The 23,149-nt window shown below is 43.3% G+C and overlaps 1 protein-coding gene across 1 annotated transcript in view; it reads left to right on the forward strand.

Annotated features, from left to right (window-relative positions):
• The first annotated feature begins 4,029 nt into the window (after nt 1-4,029).
• CLCC1 (chloride channel CLIC like 1) overlaps nt 4,030-23,149 on the forward strand; it is a 33,497-nt gene continuing 14,377 nt past the window's right edge. The window contains exons 1-6 of the mRNA XM_017857453.1: nt 4,030-4,166; nt 15,399-15,528; nt 15,916-16,017; nt 18,138-18,245; nt 21,749-21,970; nt 22,189-22,334. Of these exons, the coding sequence (XP_017712942.1) occupies nt 15,400-15,528; nt 15,916-16,017; nt 18,138-18,245; nt 21,749-21,970; nt 22,189-22,334 (707 nt within the window). The 5' untranslated portion in view covers nt 4,030-4,166; nt 15,399. The remainder of the gene's footprint in view (nt 4,167-15,398; nt 15,529-15,915; nt 16,018-18,137; nt 18,246-21,748; nt 21,971-22,188; nt 22,335-23,149) is intronic.

The following is a 23,149-nucleotide window of genomic DNA, read 5'->3' on the forward strand; positions in this document are numbered from 1 at the left end:
TACCTATAGCCTGGAAGTCCCCGGCTTTGAGTTCTCCCAGCTTTCTAAGTCAAACCAATGTATTTGTTAAATGTATTTGATTAATGTCTCATGCCTTCCTAAAATACATAAAACTAATCTGTACCCTGACCACCTTGGGCACGTGTTCTCAGGACCCCCTGAGGGCTGTATATCACGGGCCATGGTCACTCATATTTGGCTCAGAATAAATCTCTTCAAATATTTTAGAGTTTAACTCTTTTTGTCGACAACGGTGCAACCCCGTCTCTAAAAAAAAAAAAAAATTAGCCAGGTGTGGTGGCGTGTGCCTGTAATCTCAGCTACTCGAGAGGCTGAGGCAGGAGAATCGCTTGAATGCGGGAGGTAGAGGTTGCAGCGAGTCAAGATAGTGCCACTGCACTCCAGCCTGGGCGACACAGCAAGACTCCCTCTCAAAATAATAGGCACCAGAAATTGTCATATTTGCTTCAATAAATAGTTGGTTACATATGTCATTTTTTGTTTGTCTCCACATGTCTTCTGCATGGGGGTGACAAGGTTCTTTGAGGTTCACATAAAAGGGAAAATGAGAGGACTGAAGTATCTGTACTTTCAGGGTCCATCTCATTTGGGAGTGCAAGGAAGGGGAGTTTGGGGTGGATGGGTAGTGCAGAGGTTCTTAATTATTCCCAGGGAGGACTTTTAGAGGTCTGCTCCAGTTTTATTTGTGTGTGTGTGTGTGTTTGCCTCATCAAGTTGAGAGATTATTTCTATTTTTAAAATGTTTAATTTGTAAATTTATTGCATCGTGTTGTATTGACAAAGTCTTGCTCACTATAGCCTAGAACTCCTGGGCTCAAATGATCCTCCTACCTCACTCAGCCTCCCAAGTAGCTAGGACTACAGGCACATGCCACGATGTGGGGCTAATGTTTTATAGAGATGGGGGTCTCACTATGTTACCTAGGCTGGTCTCAAACTCCTGGCCTCTTAACAATCCTCCCACCTTGGCCACCCAAAAAGCTAGCATTACAGGCATGAGACACCACACCTGCCCCCAAATTTTATTTTTAAAATGTTTATGTTTTCAAAATTGTAATGTCAACAGAGTCAAACTCTGTAAAATATGGGAAGAGATTTATTCTGAGCCAAATGTGAGTGACCATGGCCCATGACACAGCCTCAGGAGATCCTGAGAAGATGTGCCCAAGGTGTTTGGGCCATAGCATGGTTTTATATACATTTTAGGGAGCATAAGACATCAATCAATACATGTTAAATGTACATTGGTTCAGTCCAGAAGGATGGGACAACACAGAGGTGGGGGTAGGGGTGGACTTGCTGTCACATTGGTATCTTATTGCTACAAAGTGTATCATTGTTAAGGTCTCTGTTTTTTGTTTTTTTTGTTTTTTTCTCCTGAGACGGAGTCTCGCTCTGTCACTCAGGCTGGAGTGCAATGGCATGACCTCGGCTCACTGCAACACCCACCTCCCAGGTTCAAGTGATTCTCCTGCCTCAGCCTCCCAAGTAGCTGGCATTATAGAGGCCCACCACTATGCCTGGCTAATTTTTGTGATTTTACTAGAGACAGGGTTTCACCATGTTGGCCAGGCTGGTCTTGAACTCCTGATCTTAAGTGATTCACCCACCTTGGCCTCCCAAAGGGCTGAGATTACAGGCATGAGCCACTACACCCAGCCTGAGGTTTACTTTAGAATGCCCTTGGCTGACAGGATGGGTCTATTTAGTCGGTTGGGGGGCTTAGAATTTTATTTTTGTTTTACAGTAAGAAGCCAAAGGACACAACAGAGTGAAAAGGCAACCCACTAAGAGGGAGAAGACGGGGCCGGGCGTGGTGGCTCATGCCTATAATCCCAACCCTTTGGAAGGCTGTGGCAGGAGGATCACTTGAGCCCAGGAGTTTGACACCAGCCTGGGCAATACAGGGAGACCCTGTCTCTAAAAAAAATGAAAAGAAAAGAAAAAGTGGGAGAAGATATTTGCAAATCCTATCTGATAAGGTGGTTAATATCCAGAATATACAGGGAACTAAAATACAACAAAAACCCTCTAAAAAAATGGGCAAAGCCAGGAGTTCAAGGCTGCAGTGGGCCATGATCATGACACTGCACTTCAGCCTGGGTGACAAAGTGAGACCCTATCTCTTAAAAAAACAAAACAAAACAAATGGGTAAAGGACTTGAACAGACATTTCTCCAACGAAGATATACAAATGGCATGGCTGATAAGCACATGAAAAGATGCTCAACATCATTGGTCATTAGCAAAAGGCAAATCAAGACCACAATGAGACACCTCACACCTATTAAGATGGCTACTATACAAAAATAAAAAGATGTCAGCAGAGATGTAGGGAAATTGGAACTTTTGTGCACTCTTGGTGGGAATGTAAAATGATGCAGCCACTATGGAAAAGAGAATGGCAGTTGTGCTGGGCACAGTGGCTCATGCCTGTAATCCCAGCACTTTGGGAGGTCGAGGTGGGCGGATCACGAGGTCAGGAGTTCGAGACCAGCCTGGTCAACATAGGGAAACCCCATCTCTACTAAAAACACAAAAATTAGCCCGGCATGGTGGTGCATGCCTGTAGTTCCAGCCACTCAGGAGACTGAAGCAGGAGAATCGCTCGAACTCAGGAGGCAGAGGTTGTGGTGAGCCGAGATTGCACCACTGCACTCCAGCCTGGGCAACAAGAGTGAAACTCCATCTCAAAACAAAACAAAACAAAACAAACAAACAAGAGTATGGCAGTTCCTCAAAAAATTAAAAATAGAATTACTACATAATCCAGCAATTCCACTTCTGTATATATTGCTCAGGAGTTGAAAGCAACAGATATTTGAACATCTGTGTATATACCCAAAAGGGTTAAAAAACAGATATTTATATATCCATGTTTATAGTATTATTTCACGGTAGACAAAAGTGGAAACAACCTGTTATCCATTAATAGATGACTGAATGAACTGGCACATACATAAAGTGGAATATTATTCAGCCTTGAAAGAAATTCTGACACATGGATGAACCTTGAGGACATTATGCTAAGTGAAATCAGTTACAAAAAGACAAATGCTATATGAATCTTTATATGAAATACCTAGAGTAGTCAAATTCATAGAGACAGAAAGTATGGCAGTTGCTGGGAAGAAGGGAGGGGAAGAATGAGGAGTTACCATTTACTGGGTACAGAGTTTCAGTTTTGCAAGATGAGTGCTGGAGACGGATGGTGGTAATGGTTGCATAACAATGTGAATGTATCTAATGCCACTGAATTGTACCTTTAAAAGGTTAAGATGGTAAAATTTACCATCTTACAGTTTTACCATCTTTACAGTTTCTCGAGATTGCAAGGCCAGCAGTTAAAGACAAAAACAAAACTTCACTATTTCCAACTGCCCTACAGTGTGCAGATCTTTCCCTTGGCCCGCCCTGAGTAGAACTACAGTTGTCATCCGTGATTCTCCCTTTAAAAAATTATGCTTGTGGCCAGGCGCGGTGGCTTATGCTTGTAATCCCAGCACTTTGGGAGGCCGAGGCGTGCGGATCACCTGAGGTCAGGAGTTCGAGAACAGCCTGGCCAACATGGTGAAACCCCGTCTCTGCTAAAAATACAAATTAGCTGGGTGTGGGGGTGTGCGCTTGTAGTCCCAGCTGCTTGGGAGGCTGAGACAGGAGAATTGCTTGAACTCGGGAGGCGGAGGTTGCAGTGAGCCGACATCGCGCCACTGCACTCCAGCCTGGGCAACACAGTGAGACTCTGCCTCAAAAAAAAAATCATGCTTGCGTTTCATGGCGAATGTTACACATTCAAACTTATCAAATATATTAATAGTAAGAAAATATGTTTTCTATCCGTTGTATATATTTGAGTTCCAGGCGAGATTTCCTTCGCAGAAAGAGTTCCGCAGACGAAAAGGAAAAGAAAAGCCGTGGCCAAACTAACCCGCGCGCTGAGGCAGGTCCAGCTACTAGCCCCGCCCAATCAACGAGGCCAATCAGCGGCCCGCAACGGGGGAGGGACACGCAGCCGCCAGCCGAGCAAGTCGATGAGGAGGCCCAGGAAGCACGCTGAAACGCTGGGCGGCGGCAAGCTGGGCGACGTTTTCTGCGGCCGGCCTGGGCAGGTGTCTTCCTCGAGAGGCCGGCAGGGGATCCCGGACGTGAGTCCGTGCAGTTGGGTGTGTTGTGCGGCGGGTGGGGCGGGGCGTTACGCCCCGGCGGGTACTGCAGACTCGCGGCGCGGACGCCGGGGAGGCCGCAGGCGCGACCCTGGGCGGGAACCGTGCTCGCTGCGCAGCGTCGGCTCCGGCCTGTGGGTGCCCCGGGCTCCTCCCTCGGCTCCCGCGCCGGCGGCTGCCTGTCCGCTGTGGTTGTGCGCATTCCGGGGAGGTGCTGGGCCCAGAGAGCGGCCTACGGAGAAGGCACAGCGAATGCAAAGCGAGACCAGGGCGCAGGTTGAATTATGTTAGCTTTGGTTATCTCTGAAAACTTTAAGCATAATTTGAATAAATACTGTCAACAGAATAGCTCGGATTTAGTTGTAGTTAATTTTCTAAAACTTCAAATTTGTGAATTAACACAGTTAACAACAACAAAAAAGGACACAAAACAACCTCCAAATCGATTTTTTTTTTTTTTTGAGACGGAGTCTTGCTGTGTCACCCAGGCTGGAGTGCAGTGGCGCTCTCTCCGCTCATTGCGACCTCAGCCTCCCGGGTTCCAGCGATTCTCCTGCCTCAGCCGCCTGAATAGCTGGGGACCACAGGTGCGCGCCACCACGCCCGGCTAATTTGTAAATTTTATTTGTAGAGAAGGGGTCTCCTTGTGTTGCCCAGGCTTGTCTCTAACTCCTGGGCTCAAGGGATCTTCCCATCTTGGCCTCCCAAAGTGCTGGGATTACAGGCATGAGCCATCGCGCTTGACTTCAAATCTGATTTGAGTGTAAAAAGTTGGAGACACCATAAGCTGTAGGTTTATAACTAGGTGGTGAAAAACAATTCAGGTTTTCTTTATGATAGTGATTATGAAGTGCTCTTCCCAGACTAGCTTTATCGTCATCTGGGAAATTGTTCAAAATGCAGATTGGCAAGTTTGAGAGCCGTGGTTCCAAGAAACTACAGAATCACACGAACTAAGTTGCAACCTCCCGACTTATGCCCTGGGACTTCTAGCCTAATACAGGATTTGACTCTACTAATCCAAGTTTAGTCTTGCCTTTCCCATTACTCATGTGTATTCGTTAAAACCAAATACTTTCTTTTGTGCCCATTTGTACTCACTGGCTGGCCGTCTGCACGGAGATCTGTGTTTCCTGGTCTAGTAGCTACTATAACTTACTGTATATGTTTTATATAGTAAAATATATAACTCTTCGTTCTAACAGGTCCTCTCTACTCTAAGACCCTATCCTCTCAGAGAAGCCCCTGAGAGCCTGTTAGTACTTTTGCCCTGGAGAGGCAGTTTAGGTAGAGCCAGTCTGGGTTCTACCACTTACTAGCCTAGTGGTCTTGGGCAAGTTACTTTGTGTGATCTGTAAAATGAAGATAAGTGAGGATAAGAGTACTACTTCCAGTAGTTTTGTGAGGATTAAATTAACGTAACAGTGCTTGGCACATAGTAACAAAATATTTGCTTTTTTTTTTTTTTTTTTCAGACGGAGTTTTGCTCTTGTTGCCCAGGCTGGAGTGCAGTGGCGCGGTCTCGGCTCACCGCAACCTGCACTCCCCGGGTTCAAGCGATTCTCCTGCCCCAGCCTCCCGAGTAGCTGGGATTACAGGCATGCGCTACCACGCCCTGCTACTTTTGTTTTTAGTAGAGACGGGGTTTCTCCATATTGGTCAGGCTGGGCCGGAACTCCCAACCTCAGGTGATCCTCCAGCCTTGGCCTCCCCAGGTGCTGGGATTACAGGCGTGACCCACCGTGCCCGGCCTTTAGCTACTATTATATATATTATAATTTAAAAATTACTAGTACCGAAGTCTGAGACAGGAGAGAAATGGTAAAACTAGTAGGGACTGCGGGAGAGAGAGAGAAATATCCCCTGACAAGTACTGGAATGACATAGGTGCTACCATTAAACAAAACCAGCTAGGATGGTTACTTTTGATTAACACTTTTGCTACTCAATACTCAAGAGTGTAGTCTGCAGCATCACCAGGAGCTTGTTAGAAGTGGAGAATCTCAGACCTACCTCAGATTTACTGAATCAAAATCCCCCCCCCCCCTTTTTTTTAACAAGCTCTCCAGCAGGTTTAGATGCAGCTTTGGAGGAAGTGTGAGATTCGTTTTAGGATTTCTCAAGGAGTTCTAGCCTTCAGTCAGTGACCATGGGGATCTGGCAGGAGAGCTTGAATTTCTAGGTGATTCTTCTATTCTGTCTTACCCTGTGGTCTTCCATCATTTCTACATTGCTAATCTCTATCCCTGGAGAAATCTATGGAACTGCTGGTTATTATTGGAGAAAGTAACATAGTTGCCAATAGTATGACTTTGTGGATGTCACAGTCAAAACTCAGCTGCCTGGCTGGCACGGTGGCTCACCTGTAATCCCAGCACTTTGGGAAGACAAGACGGGGGGCGGGGGGGATCTTTTGAGTTCAGGAGTTCGGGACCAGCCTGGGCAACATAGCGAGACCCTGTCTCTATGAAAAAGAAAAAAAAACTCTCAACTGCTTGACAGGCTTTTCATTCACTTCCCTTTGTATAATGCCTCCTGTAGTACTTTTTTTCTGCTTCAAATCTCCATTTCCCCCATCTTAACCTCCTCACATATAGTGTTAGAAATGCAAATTACTCTTAGTAATTTCTCTGTCTACTTGATATCATATTATAATATGAAATCTGTCAGCTTCTCTTTTTACTTTAGAAATTTTGTCTTCATCCCTCTTCATTCATTTCTATTTATGGAGTGCATAACCTCATTGCCTATGAAGAACCCTTCCTGTAACCTTGATTTCATGCACTCCCATCTTGGAGCCTGTCTCCAGTTTACACACTCCCTTTGTCACCTACTTCTTAACCACTTAGAGAGTTAGGCTTCTCACTGTCATTCTCTGAAAGGTCGTAAATGGCCAACTAATTAACCAGTCTAATGGCTTTTTTCTAGACTTTATTCCTCTCCACTTCTCTGAAGTATTGAATATGCTTGATACCTCTTTCTTGAAATTAAGCCCCTCTGGTTTTTGCCCATTGCATTTTTTGGCTTGCCCTCTATTGCCCCGATTAGCCTTCACTCTCCTCTCTGGTATTTGCTTCTTCCATGGCTTTCTTCCTTAGCTGAACTCTTAATTTTTTCCAATACAGTATACAGTTATTCAGTATTTCTAAGTATCTCCAGAGCATAACAGCGATTTTAGTGGGTTTTTTTTTTTTTTTTAATTGAGTCAAGGTCTTGCTCTGTCACCCGTGCTGGAGAGCAGTGGCATGATCACGGCTCATTGCAACTTCAACCTCCCTAGCTCAAGTGATCCTCTCACCTCAGCCTCTCCAAGTAGCTGGGAATATAGATGTGCACCACCACACCCAGCTAAATTTTGTTTTAAGTTTTGTAGAGATGGAATCTCCCTAAGTTGCCCAGGCTGGTGTCAAACTCCTGGGCTCAAGTGATCCTCCTGCCTTGGCTTCCCAAAGTGCTGGAATTACAGGCGTGAGTCGCCACAACCGGCCAGAAACTATCGTTCTATATATTTTGTGAAGAGCTTTGGTTGTTCAGGCAGGAGGGTAAATCTGGTCCCTGTTACTCCATGTTGGCCAGAAGTAGGAGTTGGGGAAGTGTGTTGGAGTACAGAGTCCCCCCTTTACTCTTGGGGGATACATTCTAAGACCCCAGTAGATGCCTGAAACTTCAGATAGTACTGAACCTTATATATATTCTATGTTATTTCCTATACGTCTATACCTCTGCTAAAGTTTAATTTATTAGTTAGACACAGTAAGAGATTAACAGTAATAACTGATAAGAGAAAAATTATAACAATACACAATAATAACAGTTATGTACTGTGGCTGGAATTTTTTCACTTTGAGGTGCGACAGCAAAACTAGCATGAATTTCTTTCTCCTCCTGTACAATTTCATGGATACAAGTTTTGTTCTTAACATAGATCTTAGCAACTTCATCATAGGAGTTTTTTTTTTTCTTTCTTTCTTTTTTCTTTAATTTTTTTTTTTTCTTTTGAGACGGAGTCTCACTCTGTCACCCAGGCTGGAGTACAGTGGTGCGTTCTCAGCTCACCGCAACCTCTGTCTCCCAGGTTCAAGCGATTTTCCTGTCTCAGCCTGTCAAGTAGCTGGCATTACAGGTGTGTGCCACCATACCGGCTAATTTGCATATTTTTATTTATTTATTTATTTTAAGACAATGTTTCACTCTTGTTGCCCAGGCTGGAGTGCAATGGCGCGATCTCGGCTCACCACAACCTCTGCCTCCTGGATTCAAGTGATTTTCCTGCCTCAGCCTCCCGAGTAACTGGGATTACAGGCATGTGCCACCACGCTCGGCTAATTTTGTCTTTTTTTGTAGAGACAGGGTTTCTCCATGTTGGTCAGGCTGGTCTTGAACTCCCGATCTCAGGTGATCCGCCCACCTCGGCCTCCCAAAGTGCTGGGATTATAGGCATGAGCCATTGCGCTTGGCCTATTTATTTATTTTTTGAGATGGAGTGTCGCTCTGTTGCCCTGGCTGGAGTGCAGTGGCGTAATCTTGGCTCACTGCGACCTCTGCCTCCTGGGTTTAAGCAATTCTCCTGCCTCAGCCTCCCAAGTAGCCAGGACTACAGGTGCGTACCACCGTGCCTGGCTAATTTTTGTATTTTTAGTAGAGACAGGCTGTGTTTGCCATACTGGTCTCAAACTCCTGGGCTCAAGTGATCTGCTGGTCTCAGCCTCCCAAAGTGCTGGGATTACAGGCATGAGCCATTGCGCCCAGCCCTTTTTTTTTCTTTATTAAGTTGAGAACTTTCACTTTTTCACTTAAAGGAAGCACTTTATAGCTTTTCTTTGACATATCTGAATTGCCAGCATTGTCACTGCTGTTCTTTAGGACCATTATTAAGTAAAGATTCCTTGAACACACACACTGAGATACCACAGCAGTCGATCTGATAACCCAGATGGATACTAAATGACTGGAGTGTGACACCTACAGTGTGGACATCGTCCCAGGTGGGATGGAATAGGACAGCAAGAGAGTTCCTCACACTATCCGGAGCTGCGCATCATTGAAAACTTAGGAACTGTTTACTTCTGAAATTTTCCATTTAATATTTTCAGACTGCAGTTGACTGTGGGTAACTGAAACCTCAGAAAGCAAAACCGAAGAGGGGGGTACCACTGTAGAGTTACTGTGTCACTTTGATCCGAAACCTCCACCTGAATGATTCCTTTAACTGTTCCCGCTAGGCTTTCTCTGTTAAAGCTGCTGTGCCAAATCCAGGGGTCAGTTTCCTGCCCTCTGATCGCCTGACCTCTTAGCAGCATTCGACTTATTTGTCTGTTCCCTCCTCCTTTCTTCAGTTGGCTTCTGGAATTCCAGCCTCTCTTGGTTTTCTTCCTGCCTCATAGCACTCATTAGAAGTATCTCTTGCTGGTTCCTCCCCTTCTTTCTGATTCCCGAATGTTGGCTTGCCCTGGACTCAGTCTTTTGTCCTCGTAATAGATCTTCTGGTGATCTTACCCAGTCCATCTCTTTTAAACCCCGTCTACATCCTGAGGGCTTTCAAATGCAGTCCCACTGCTCTCCTTAGCTTCATCCTGCATATTTACAATCTCTACTTGGACATCAGTGGACGCCTCAGATTTACTATATCCAAACAAAACTCTTGATCTTTCAGAACTTGCTGTCTTCCTCAGTCTTTTCTCTTCTCCCAGTTGGCCTGGCCACAAACCTAGAAATTGTACCAAATCTTCACTTGTCCTTACCTACATCCAAATTTTCAGCAATTTCTGTAGTGTATTTCTGTATTAGAGTAGCAAGAGATGTTATAAGAAATAAACCCATATATCTCAGGATATGCCATAAAGGAAATTAATTTTTGCTCACATGAAAGTGAAAAGCTATATTCCCACTTAGTGGTTGGCCTTCCAGGTGGGCCCAGGCACCTGCATAGTTTGGCTGTCCTCCTCCAGGGCTCAGTGTCCTGGGCATTCCCAGGTTGGAAGAAGGCAGTTGGGAGGTTTTCATGGGCCAGACCTGGATGTGGTGTGTATCCCTTCTACCCATTGCATTGGCTAGAACTTTACTATTATGCGGCCATACTTCACAAAGAGAGGCTGAGACATATAGTCAGCACTAAGCGCGAGGAGCAGGAAAACCTCCGACACACACACACACACACACACACACACAGGGACAGTGCCCAGTATGCAGTAGGTATTTGGTAAATGTTGAACAAATTAATGCTGAACTCCTTCCACAACCATATTCTCATTCTGAATTTCTATTTAAAATTAACATCACTGTTTTTGTTGCGGGTAGGCCGAGGTCTGTAGAATTGATCTTCAGACTGTGCCACGTGTGTCCTTCCTGGTTTTGTTGCCAGCACTCTTTTAGGCCGAGTACCACATCTTTCTTCTGCTTCAGCCTCTTTGTTGGATAATGAATCCAGGTTTTCCTCCTCTTCGCGCTTACTGCTAGTTTTTTACTTTTTTGTTGTTGTTTTTTTTTTCTTTTAGAGACCGAGTTTTATGCTTTCCCCCAGGCTGGAGTGAAGTGGCACAATCTCGGCTCACTGCAACCTCCATCCCCCAACCAGGTTCAAGCGATTCTCCTGCCTCAGCCTCCCAAGTAGCTGGGATTTACAGGTGCATGCCACCATGCCTGGCTAATTTTTTTTTTTTTTTTTGTAGTTTTAGTAGCGGCAGGGTTTCACCATGTTGGCCAGGCTAGTCTTGAACTCCTGACCTCGTGATTCACCTGCCTTGGCCTCCCAAAGTGCCGGGATTACAGGTGTGAGATACCGCGCCTGGCCTGTACTAGTTTTATCTTCCTGCGGTGTGGCTCACATCCCTCTCTTTTTTGAGGTGGAGTCTTGCTCTGTCACCCAGGCTGGAGTGCAGTGGCGTGATCTTGGGTCACTTCAACCTCTGCCTTCCAGGCTCAAGTGATTCAACTGCCTCTGAGTAGCTGAGATTATAGGTGCCCGCCACCACGCCCGGCTGATTTTTGTATTTTTAGCAGAGATGGGGTTTCACCATGTTGGCCAAGCTGGTCTCGAACTCCTGACCTCAAGTGATCCGCCCACCTCAGCTTCCCAAAGTGCTGGGATTACAGGTGTGATCCACTGCTCCCAGCTTTGGCTCCCATCCCTCCTAAGAGTTACAGCAGGTGAAGTTAGTCATAAGCTTTTTTCCTCAGCAGTGTCATCACCACCCACCCACCTCTACCTCTCACTGTATCCATCCTCCCAGTTGCAATTGCTGAAGCATACACTTTGCCCTCTATCTCTGCCTGTCCCATCTTGAGCACTTAACATGTTACCCCTACTTCAGATTCTCATTCCTGTGCAGTCTTTCCACTTTCTCTAGTTGATGTGCATTCTTTTTTTTTTTCTTTTTTGTTTTGTTTTTTTTTTTTTTTGAGATGGCGTCTCGCTCTGTCGCCCAGGCTGGAGTGCAGTGGCCGGGTCTCAGCTCACTGCAAGCTCCGCCTCCCGGGTTTACGCCATTCTCCTGCCTCAGCCTCCTGAGTAGCTGGGACTACAGGCGCCCGCCACCTCGCCCGGCTAGTTTTTTGTATTTTTTTAGTAGAGACGGGGTTTCACCGTGTTCGCCAGGATGGTCTCGATTTCCTGAGCTTGTGATCCGCCTGTCTCGGCCTCCCAAAGTGCTGGGATTACAGGCTTGAGCCACCGCGCCCGGCCTTTTTTTCTTTTTTGAGATGGAGTTTTGCTGTTGTTACCCAGGCTGGAGTGCAATGGCGCGATCTTTGCTCACCGCAACTTCCGCCTCCCGGGTTCAAGCAATTCTCCTGCCTCAGCCTCCCAAATAGCTGGGATTACAGGCATGCACCACCACTCCCAGCTAATTTTGTATTTTTAGTAGAGGTGGGGCTTCTCCATTGTTGGTCAGGATGATCTTGAACTCCCCATCTCAGGTGATCCACCCGCTTTGGCCTCCCAAAGTGCTGGGATCACAGGCGTGAGCCGCTGTGCCTGGCCAGATGTGCTTTCTTTATCCTTTGAACCTCTAAAATCCTTGAGTCCTTGCTATGGCTTTATTTGCATTTGCTGCTTAACAAACATTTACTGAATGTCTTTCACGTGCCAACCACCGGGCTGGGTGTTGAGGTTGGGGAGATAGAGGGACAAGATGGAGATGCGAGTGGGAAGGTGACTTCAGAGTTAGGTAAGATATTACCTTTCCCTAGAGAAGTTCACTCTTTAACAGTGGTTTTCTATCTTGGCTACACATAAGAATCATTTGGGGGGGCTTAAAAAAATTCCAGTGCCTGGGTCCTAATCCCAGAGATTGTGATTTAATTGTTTTGGGATATGGCCAAAACATTGGGAGTTTTAGAAGCTCCTTGGGTGATTCTAATAAGGAGCCAAGGTTGAGAGCCATTGAGCTAATGGAAGAGACAGACCGATAAATGGCTAATTTCATTGCTTCCAATGCCAGAAGAATATACAAGGCACATGGGGAACAGGAGTATTTAATTTAGCCTGGAGTTATTTTTATTGTACAACTAGACTGTAAGCTGTTTATGGACAGGGCCCAGGGCTTTGTCATCTTGGGGTTCTCTTGCCTGATTCTTGTATGTGGTAGATATGAGATAGGCCACCCAACAGAACTTTCTTCGATGGTAAAAGTGGCCAAATGTTCTGTATCCACCCTGTCCAATATGGTAGCGACTACCTATACGTGGCTACTGAGTGCTTGAAATGTAGCTAGGGGGAATGAGGAACTGAATTTTTAATTTTATTTAATATTGATTAAATAGCTACATAGAAGAGTTACTAAATGTTTAAATTATTTGACTATTTATGCAGGGGCTTAGATAAGGCAGGTTATTTTCTCTGAATGGTCTTGAAGTTTAGTCACTTCATTTGAATCGTAATTTCCCACCTTTCTTTTTTTTTTTTTTTTAAGGTGGAGTCTCACTCTGTCACCCAGGCTGGAGTGCAGTGGTGTGATCTCAGCTCACTGCAACCTCTGCCTCCTGGGTTTAAACGATTCTCCCACCTCAGCCTCCCAAGTAGCTGGGATTACAGGTACACACCACCATGCCCAGCTAAGTTTTTGTATTTTTAATAGAGACGGGGTTTCACCATGTTGGCCAGGCTGCTCTCGAACTCCTGGCCTCAAGTGATCCGTCCACCCTGGCCTCCCACAGTGCTGGGATTACAAGCGTGAGGCACCGTACCTGGCAATTTCCCACTTTTCTTATTTATCATTTGTTAAAATGAAAAAAAACACAGAGGGGGTCAGGTGTGATGGGTCACGCTGTAATCCTAGCACTTTGGGAGGCCAAGATCACCTGAGGTCGGGAGTTTGAGACTAGTCTGACCAACATGGAGAAACCCCATCTCTACTAAAAATTCAAAATTAGCTGGGCATTCCAGCTACTCAGGAGGCTGAAGCAGGAGAATCACTTGAACCTGGGAGGCGGAAGTTGCGATGAGCCAAGATTGTGCCATTGCACGCCAGCCTGGGCAAGAAGAGCGAAATTCCATCTCAAAAAAACAAAACAAAACAAAACTCCAAAAAACACGAGGAGGTTCGTTAAAATACCAGTTTTTAAATTGACTTTATTGAGCTATAAATCATACTATATAATCCACCATTTAAAGTGTCCAGTTCCACCAGGCGCAGTGGCTCATGCCTGTAATCTCAGCACTTTGGGAGGCTGAGGTGGAAGGATAGCTTGAGCCCAGGAGTTTGAGACCACTCTGGGCAATATACTGAGACCATATCTCTACAAAAAAGTTAATTAATTAGAAAAAATTAGCCAGGTGTGGTGGTGCAAGCTTGTAGTCCCAGCTACTCAGGAGGCTGAGGTGGGCAGATCACTTGAGTTTGGGAGGTCGAGGCTGCAGTAAGCTGGGATTGTGCCACTTCACTCCAGCCTGGGAGACCCTGTCTCAAAAAAAAAAAAACAAAAAAAGTGTACAATTCAGTGGTTTTAGGTATACTTGCATGTATTTGCAACCATTATCACAATTTTAGAACATTTTTCATCACCTCAAAAGGAAACCCTGTACCCTTTAGCTATTATACTCCCAAACTTGTAGCCTTAACCACCTGTTAATCTACTTTCTGTCTTAATAGCCTTGCCTATTCTGGACATTTCATATATATGTACTTATATGATGTGTGGTCTTTCATATCTGGTTTCTTTCATATAACGTAACATTTTCAAGGTTCATCTATGTTGTAGCATGGTGTCAGTACTTCATCCCTTTTTATGGCTGTATAATATTCTGTTGCATGGCTGTATCATGTTTCATTTATTTATCAGTTGATGGAAATTTGTTTGTTGTTGTTTCTGTGACGGGGTCCCACTCTGTCACCCAGGTTAGGGCGCAGTGGTGTGATCTTGGCTCACTGCAACCTCTGCCTCCCAGGCTCAAGTGATCCACCCACCTCAGCCTCCCAAGAGGCTGGGACCACAGGCTTGCACTACCACACCTGGCTAATTTTCTGGTTATTTTTTTCGTTGCCTAGCCTGGTCTTGAGCTCCTTAGCTCAAGCAATCCACCCGCCCAAAGTGCTGGGAAGACAGGCGTGAGCCACCACACCTGGCCCTGTTGATGGAAATTTGGGTTTTTCCCACCTTTTGGCTGTTATGAAAAATGTGGCTATAAACATTCATGTACAAATTTTTGTGTGGACATACATTTTCATTTCTCTTGAGTATATACCTAGGAATGGAATTGCTGGGCCATATGGAAAAATACCTGTTTTCTTATTTCAGTGAGCATATTATGCATACATGCATGTTTTTTATATATGAACACCAATTTATTATTAATGTACCTTCTTCCTTAGTTACTATTCAGAAAGTGTTAACTCTAGAAGGAAGTATTTTCATTACAAAACAATCTGGCTGGGTACAATGGCTCATGCCTATAATCCTAGCAGGGTGGGAGGATCACTTGAGGCCAGGGGTTTGAGACCAGCCTGGATAACACAGACCCTGTTTCTACTAAAAATTAAAAAAAAATTAGCCAGCTGTGGTGGCACACACCTGTAGTCCCAGCTAGCCAGGAGGATCCCTTGAGCCCAGGAGTTGGAGGATGCAGTTAGCTATGATTGTATCACTGCACTCCTGCCTGGGCAACGGAGCAAGACCCTGTCTCTAAAATAATAATAATAATAAAACCCAAAACCCAATTTATTTAAAAAATAATTCTATTTTGTTATATATATTAAAAATTGTTTTTGCCTTATACAGGATGCTGTGTTCTTGGCTCCTTTGTGAATGTCTGTTGCTGGTAGCTGGTTATGCTCATGATGATGACTGGATAGACCCCACAGACATGCTTAACTATGACGCTGCTTCAGGAACAATGAGAAAATCGCAGGTATTAAAAAATATGTGCATGTGTGTGTAAGACCTTCTCAGTCCCATGATGGAAATAGTCTAGCTCTGTTGTTTTTCACAGAGCTATGAGGGTCATGGATCCATGATTAGCATAATTATGCAGAATATTTTCCTGACACTGTTAATCTAAAATTATTTCAAACCTAGCTGGTATTGAATTTGAATGTAAAGCCCTTGAAGTAGCAAAATAATATGATTTTAGTTCTTAATGTGTACATTTGAAACTTTTTTTGTGGTTCAGTATAATTTAAGAATATAACATGCAGAGTCATGAAATGATGAAGTCAGAATCTTAGTCTTCATTACCCAAAGGCTGTTTTTCTAACTAAACTATAAAGAAATAAAATGTTCCTATACTCTGTTTTAGGCAAAATATGGTATTTCAGGGGAAAAGGATGTCAGTCCTGACTTGTCATATGCTGATGAAATATCAGAATGTTATCACAAACTTGATTCTTTAACTTATAAGGTTAGTTTTTTTCATTCATACATTTTATATTTTTATATTATGTTAAATCGCTCTCTGCTGATATATTTGTGTTTCTAGTGTTTCCGTGTACCCTATGATTTTTATAGGTCAAATTTTTCTTTGGATACTCTAACCTTGGTTTCTCATTAGCTATTGTAGCTTTGGTTTTTCTAATAGTACCTTGTATTTTCCTATAATAACATTGACATCTCTGTGTTGTAAGTATTTTTTTACCAGACTGCAGACTTCTTGGTGCAAGGAATACATTTCATTCATCTTAATTCTCTATCACCTACCACAGTGCTGAGGCATAGTAAACTCTCAAATGTAGCAAATGAAGAAATGTGTCTATTACCAGCTTCTAAGCATAAGAGTTACTCTTAAGGATTATTATAGTTTAGTGTGTAATAGTATTCATTCCTTCATTTATCCAGTCATCTTAAAAAATGTAGCTAAAGAAGAGTTTACACAAAAATAAGTCAAGGGATGTGAATGGAGTCGTTATTTGGTGTGGGAGCCACCCTCAGTTGGCTGTGTAGGCAGGGTGAACTGGTAGCAGTGTGGAGGTAAGGAGGTAAGCCCTGGAATGGAGATGGGGGGTGGGGGTGAGGGAAGGGGGGTGTTTGTCAGTGAGATCAGTGGGAGGCTACAGAACTCCAGCAATGCTGAAGGTCTGAAATGAGGCAGTGATTGGTTGAAGATAAGAGGCAGGTATTAAACTTTTATGAGGTAGAATAGGTAAATGTTGGTGGCGTAGGGAAGGGGGGCGGTGTTAAGGGATAGGGAATTGCTAAAGAGTGAATGAGTCCCAGCTTGAGAGACTGGGAGAGTTTGTTCATTGAGATCCATGTAGAGCCCAATAAGGTCTATACCCACTTGCTTGTGATTCTTACTAAATGCGAATATTGTCTCACCTGAGTGCTTGAGAAAATGCGCTTGTATAAAATTTGCTTCACTCCCATGATTTGAGGAAGCCACAAGAAAAAGAAAAGGAAAAAAAATTGCTTCACTTTGTGTATTATTACTGTATAGTGAGCTACACAAAAGTTTGGTTGCACAGCAAAAATGCAGAAATACCTTTTCACAGAATTTTTTTATTCCATTGTTTATGACTGGTTTAAACGTTGTAAGAAACATGATTGGTAAAATGGAGTCTCGAATCCTTTCTTTTTTTTTTTCCTAAGTTGTTTCTTTAAGGTTTAGAAAATAAACCCGTTTTACAAACCTTGCCTGAGAGCAAAGGAAACTGCTGCGTCCTTCTGTGTCCTCCTCTGCTCTGTGTGCTTCTTATTTTAAGTCGGTGTGCTGCTCAGTTATTGTCGTGTTTGTCCACTGGCGTGCATTTCAGTGCTGAACTCGTGGTCCACACTCGGTTAAAAAATACAAGTTGATGATCACAAAGTTATTTTAATGTTTGAAAAATATGCACTACCCTCAGCGACTTGCCTCCTGGGTTGGTGGTGGCAGAGCTAAGTTTGTAGGAAGTCTCCTCCGGTGTAGAATTGTGTGCTGAAGATCTGCCATGTGGATGGTACCCTGGAGAAGCTGCCGTTCCTGCCTTCCTGAGCATTCCATACAGCATGGGATGATTAATTGCTGATGAAATCATGAATGAAAGGCCAAAAGCCATATGCACAGTGAAGAAATATTCTGTTGTGTCTTTCATTTCATCTTCTGGCTTCATCTTGTCTCTGTTTCTGTGTCCCTTTGTCTCTGTGTATTTATTCTGCTCTTCCCTCCTGCCCTTCCTTCCTTCTTTCGCTTGTTAAATTGTTGCTTTGGAATTAGAAAGAGGCAGATTGGTCCAGATGCTCTGCTTGTGGATCTCTGCCTCCTGGACTCATGATCTTTAGCTTTAAAGTTGTTGAAAGTCAGCAGAAAAACTGCCAGGTTAGGGCTAAGTACTGGATCTGGGCTCCTTGTTTGTTGCCTACTTGCCCTTTGCAAAGAGAACATGGGGAGGCAGGCCAGCTCTGCACTGTAATGTATTATAGCTGATAAAATGCAAGCTTGATCAAAACAACTAGCTCCTTACCTTGATTTCAATGGCAGCACTAGGCTAGAAACTTAACCCTTACATTATGCTTTGACTCTAATGTTGAATGATTTTATGGTTACAGATTGATGAGTGCGAAAAGAAAAAGAGGGAAGACTATGAAAGTCAAAGCAATCCTGTTTTTAGGAGATACTTAAATAAGATTTTAATTGAAGCTGGAAAGCTTGGACTTGTGAGTATTTGATGGTGTGATACTAATCAGAATAGTGGATATTTTTATTCATTAATTTCAAATAATACAAAGAAGTGAAAGCATCATGATGCTTTTTAACAGAGACCACCTGACTGACTCTTTAACCAGAAGCTATTCATACAGGATTAAAGGCACTACTGTACTCCTTTGCAGTGGTCTGGTGGAAGATGAGCAGTGCAGACCGCTCTTTCTCCTTTAGTTTGTATGGATTTACTTACTCAGCTCTGTGCTCTGCTCCACCAGTTAATGGAGGTGAGGAGGTGGGGTGATAATTCTGTCCTGACCCTACTCCTTGTTTTCTCTCAGTATATGCTGAGAAAAGAAAATGTATTTTATGTAGTTTTTCTCCTTGTTGCTTACTGTGGTGAGTGCTGCTTTATAGACATATTGTTTATAATTATTGTTAAAATTTCCTTTTTTTTTGAGACAGAGTCTCGCTCTGTTGTCCAGGCTGGAGTGCTGTGGTGCAATCTTGGCTCACTGCAACCTCTGCCTCCCAGGTTCAAACAATTCTCCCTGACTCAGCCTCCTGACTAGCTGGATTACAGGCACCTGCCACCATGCCTGGCTAATTTTTGTATTTTTAGTAGAGATGAGGTTTTGCCATGTTGGCCAGGCTGGTCTTGAACTCTTGACCTCAGGTGATCCGCTTGCCTTGACCTCCCAAAGTGCTGGGATTATAGATGTGAGCCACTGCACCCAGCCAAAATTTCTATTTTTAAGAAGTCACTGTTTTCACTTTGGGAAGTGAAAACTTCCCAGACTTAATGCATTAATTTAGTTTTAATTCACTTACCAAAGTGAAAACATCAAGAAAACGTGTAATTTAGTAACTTATAACATTTAGAAAGCTCATTTAAAAGCCCATAGACTTTTTTTTCCCTATTGTGTATGCCACCAGAATTGATTAGAGAGTCAGAGACCAGCCTTTGGTCTTGATCTGGCCGTTAGCCCTACCTACCAGAAGTGGTCACAGGCAGAGCCCCGAAAATGAAAGGCCCTTGCATCAGCACAGTGTAGGCTGGCAAAACTTGCCATATGCTCCATCTTCCTGGTACAGTAAGAAGTGACCAAAAGAAAAGGGAGTGTTGGATGAATAACAATGCTGCCTTATTCTGGAATTGTAGAAGCCGATGCTTTCTCAAATGTATACTCTGTAATTTGAGTCTTAAACAGCTGTGTACAGGGTGGAACAGAACCTGGATAAGGAAACAGATGGAAACAAAAATACCTAAGATGGAAATGCTTGAAAATACTTAGTTTCTGATTTTTTTTTTTTTTTTTTTTGAGACGGAGTCTTGCTCTGTTGCCCAGGCTGGAGTGCAGTGGCACAATCTTGGCTCACTGCAAGCTCCACCTCCTGGGTTTCATGCCGTTCTCCTGCCTCAGCCTCCTGAGTAGCTAGGATTACAAGAGCCCGCCACCACGCCTGGCTAATTTTTTGTATTTTTTTTAGTAGAGAGGGGGTTTCACCTTGTTAGCCAGGATGGTCTCCATCTCCTGACCTCGTGATCCGCCTGCCTCGGCCTTCCAAAGTGCTGGGATTACAGGCATGAGCCACTGCGCCTGGCCTAGTTTCTGATTTTTAAAACATGTTAATATTAATGATGGCTTTTAAAAATGCTTACTGATGATTTGTGATAATATGTGGCATTTGTTTTTTTCTTTTCTTTTCGTATTTACTTTTTTATATATGTATTTTTTGAGATGGAGTCTCACTCTGTCACCCAGGCTGGAGTGCAGTGGTGTGATCTCGGCTCACTGCAACCTCTGCCTCCTGGGTTCAAGCTATTTTCCAGCCTCAGCCTCCCGAGTAGCTGGGATTACAGGCGCATGCCACCACGTCTGGCTAATATTTTTGTATTTGTACTAGAGACAGTATTTGACCACGTCGGCCAGGCTGGTCTCAAACTCCTGACCTCAAGTGATCCGCATGCCTTGGCCTCCCAAAATGCTGGGATTACAGGCATGAGCCACCATGCCCCGCCGTGTATTTACTGTTTGTAAAAGAAAAAGGAATTTTATTTGTATCAACTTGCTAATTAATACAAAATTTGTTTACAGTGATTTTGCTAAGCTGAACTCACACTTACAAAGGTAGTTATAAATATGTATTTGATGGAAACCCATTATTTTGTTGCTCTTTGAAATCCTTATTTTTCTTGTTTGCACTAATACAGATTTTAGGCTATCTGAAAACTGTCAGCAAACGAAAAGTCATGCAGTGAATCATAAAATAAAGATGCACAGTTGATCCTCATTCTTCACAGGTTCCGTATTTATGAATCGACCTCATTAAGTCTGTGTAACCCCAAAGTCAATAATCGAGGTGTTTTGTGGTTACTCTGGGACACTGTGAAGAGTGGCAAAAAATTCGGGTTGCCTGTTGCGTGCATTCCCAGCTGAGATGGAACAAGGCAGCCAAAACTGTTGTCTTGTTTCAGCTCTCGTACTGCAAACAAGTGTTTTTTTGGGGGGCATCTATTTAGTGGTATATTTTTTCATGCTTTTTTGAGGGGAGAGTGGTGATTATTTTTATTTATTTTGAGACCAATCATTAAACAGCATGATTTCGTTGTTTAAAACAGCCCTCTGATGTAGTGCTGAGCTGAGGTCTAGTGTTTCTAAGTGCAAGAAGGCCATGATGTACTTACAGAGAAAAGGTGTGTATTAGAGAGGCTTCAGTCAAGCGTAAGGTATACGACAGGTGTCCATGTATTCAATGTTAATGAATGAACTATATGTATATTAAATAAGGTGTCTTTAAACAGGAATGTACAGAAACACACATAAAACAAGGTTATGTATTGATCAATTGATAAAATGTTATGACAGAGGTTTGTACGAACCAAACCCTGTATTTATCGTAGGAGTAATGGTTCAGTACTTGCTAATCGGTGCTTGAGGTGACTTTATAGATGATAACTACTATGAATAGCAAGAATCAAGTGTATTTTAGTGAAATTTACAGTATCTTTTTTTCCACAGAGTTCTAGAATTTTTAAATGTTTTTCACCTGTATTATCTTTGGTTTTCATGTTGGCCTGTGAAGATAGGTGGATATTATTATTATTGTTTTTAAGAGACAGGGTCTTACTCTGTCTCCCAGGCTGGAATGCAGTGGTGTGCTTATAGCTTACTGTAGCCTTGAATCCGGGGCACAGACAATCTTCTACCTCAGCCTCCCTAGTAGGCAGGAGCCAGGTGCACACCACTGCACACAGCTAATTGTTAGAATTTTTTGTAGAGATGGGGTCTCGCTTTGTTGCCCAGGCTGGTCTTGAAGTCCTGGCTTCAAGCTGTCCTCCCACCTTGGCCTGTCAAAGCACTAGGATTATAGGTGTGAGCCACCTCGCCCAGGCTATTATACATATGAAATACTGCAAACTAATATTTAGTTCCAGATTGGCTTTTGTCTTAAAATGGTTCACCAAGTAGTAATAAAATTCTCTATTGTTTGTTTTTTGGTAAATTTAATTTAGCCTGATGAAAACAAAGGCGATATGCATTATGATGCCGAGATTATCCTTAAAAGAGAAACGTTGTTAGAAATACAGAAGTTTCTCAGTGGAGAAGACTGGAAACCAGGTGCCTTGGATGATGCACTAAGTGATATTTTAATTAATTTTAAGTTTCATGATTTTGAAACATGGAAGTGGCGATTTGAAGATTCCTTTGGAGTGGATCCATATAATGTGTTAATGGTAAGATGGGATGAGGGCAAGGGCAACGTCATTAAGTTTCCTTTTTAAAATACTTTCCAAACTCCACCATAATTATATTAAGAACCTGTACTAGGTCACTCATGCCTTATTGATGAACAAGCCTCAAAATTGTAGAAATGATTTTGTGCATTTGAGTCCAGTTCTTTTTAGCTGCCCTGAGTGTTTTTGGTGGCTGATTTCTGCTTCTCTGTTTTAAGGTACTTCTTTGTCTGCTCTGCATCGTGGTTTTAGTGGCTACCGAGCTGTGGACATACGTACGCTGGTACACTCAGTTGAGACGTGTTTTAATCATCAGCTTTCTGTTCAGTCTAGGATGGAATTGGATGTATTTATATAAGGTATTACATGAATGAAGGGTTTTACAATTTTAACACATTTATTCACAATGAAAGAAGACTAATCTGTTGAAAGCAATCTTGCTTTGGATATAGGTTGGAGGCAGTGACTAGAGATGGTCCACGCTGGGGAGGAATCAAATGGACAATTCTTAGCTGACTGTTTTTTGATTCCTTGACCGGTTAGTGGGTAAAAAAGTTCAGTCCTAATTTTCATAACCCAGTTACTGTTAACATTTGGGCATGTAAGTCAGAATAAAGCTCGGTGGGTTGGGCATGGTGGCTAATACCTGTAATCCCAGCACTTTGGGAGGCTGAGGTGGGTAGATCACTTGGTCAGGAGTTCAAGACTAGCCTGGCCAACATGGTGAAACCCCATCCTTACTAAAAATACAAAAATTAGCCGGGCTTGGTGGCGTGTGCCTGTAGTCCCAGCTACTCAGCAGGCTGAGGCAGGAGAATTGCTTGAACCTGGAAGGTTGCAGTGAGCCAAGATTGTGCCACTGCACTCCAGCCTGGGCCACAGAGTGAGGTCCATCTTGAAAAAAGGAAGGAGAAAAAAAAAGAATAAAGCTAGGTGGATACATTTAAAAATTCTCATGTGGGTAATTTAGGGTATGTCATTCTATTCTTTGCTAGAAATGATACCAGAATACTATCTTTTAAAAATTAGCTTATTTTTTGAGTAAGTGTTATGTTCATGGCAGAGAATGTAGAAAAGACAGATAAAAGAAATTAATTTTATTTTTATTTTTATTTTTTTTGAGACAGGGTCTCACTCTGTCACCCAGGCTGGAATGCAGTGTGTGATCTTGGCTCACTG

This window comes from Rhinopithecus bieti, unplaced genomic scaffold (assembly GCF_001698545.2).
Source record: "Rhinopithecus bieti isolate Rb0 unplaced genomic scaffold, ASM169854v2 scaffold_46482, whole genome shotgun sequence".
NCBI classification, from domain to species: Eukaryota; Metazoa; Chordata; class Mammalia; order Primates; family Cercopithecidae; genus Rhinopithecus; species Rhinopithecus bieti.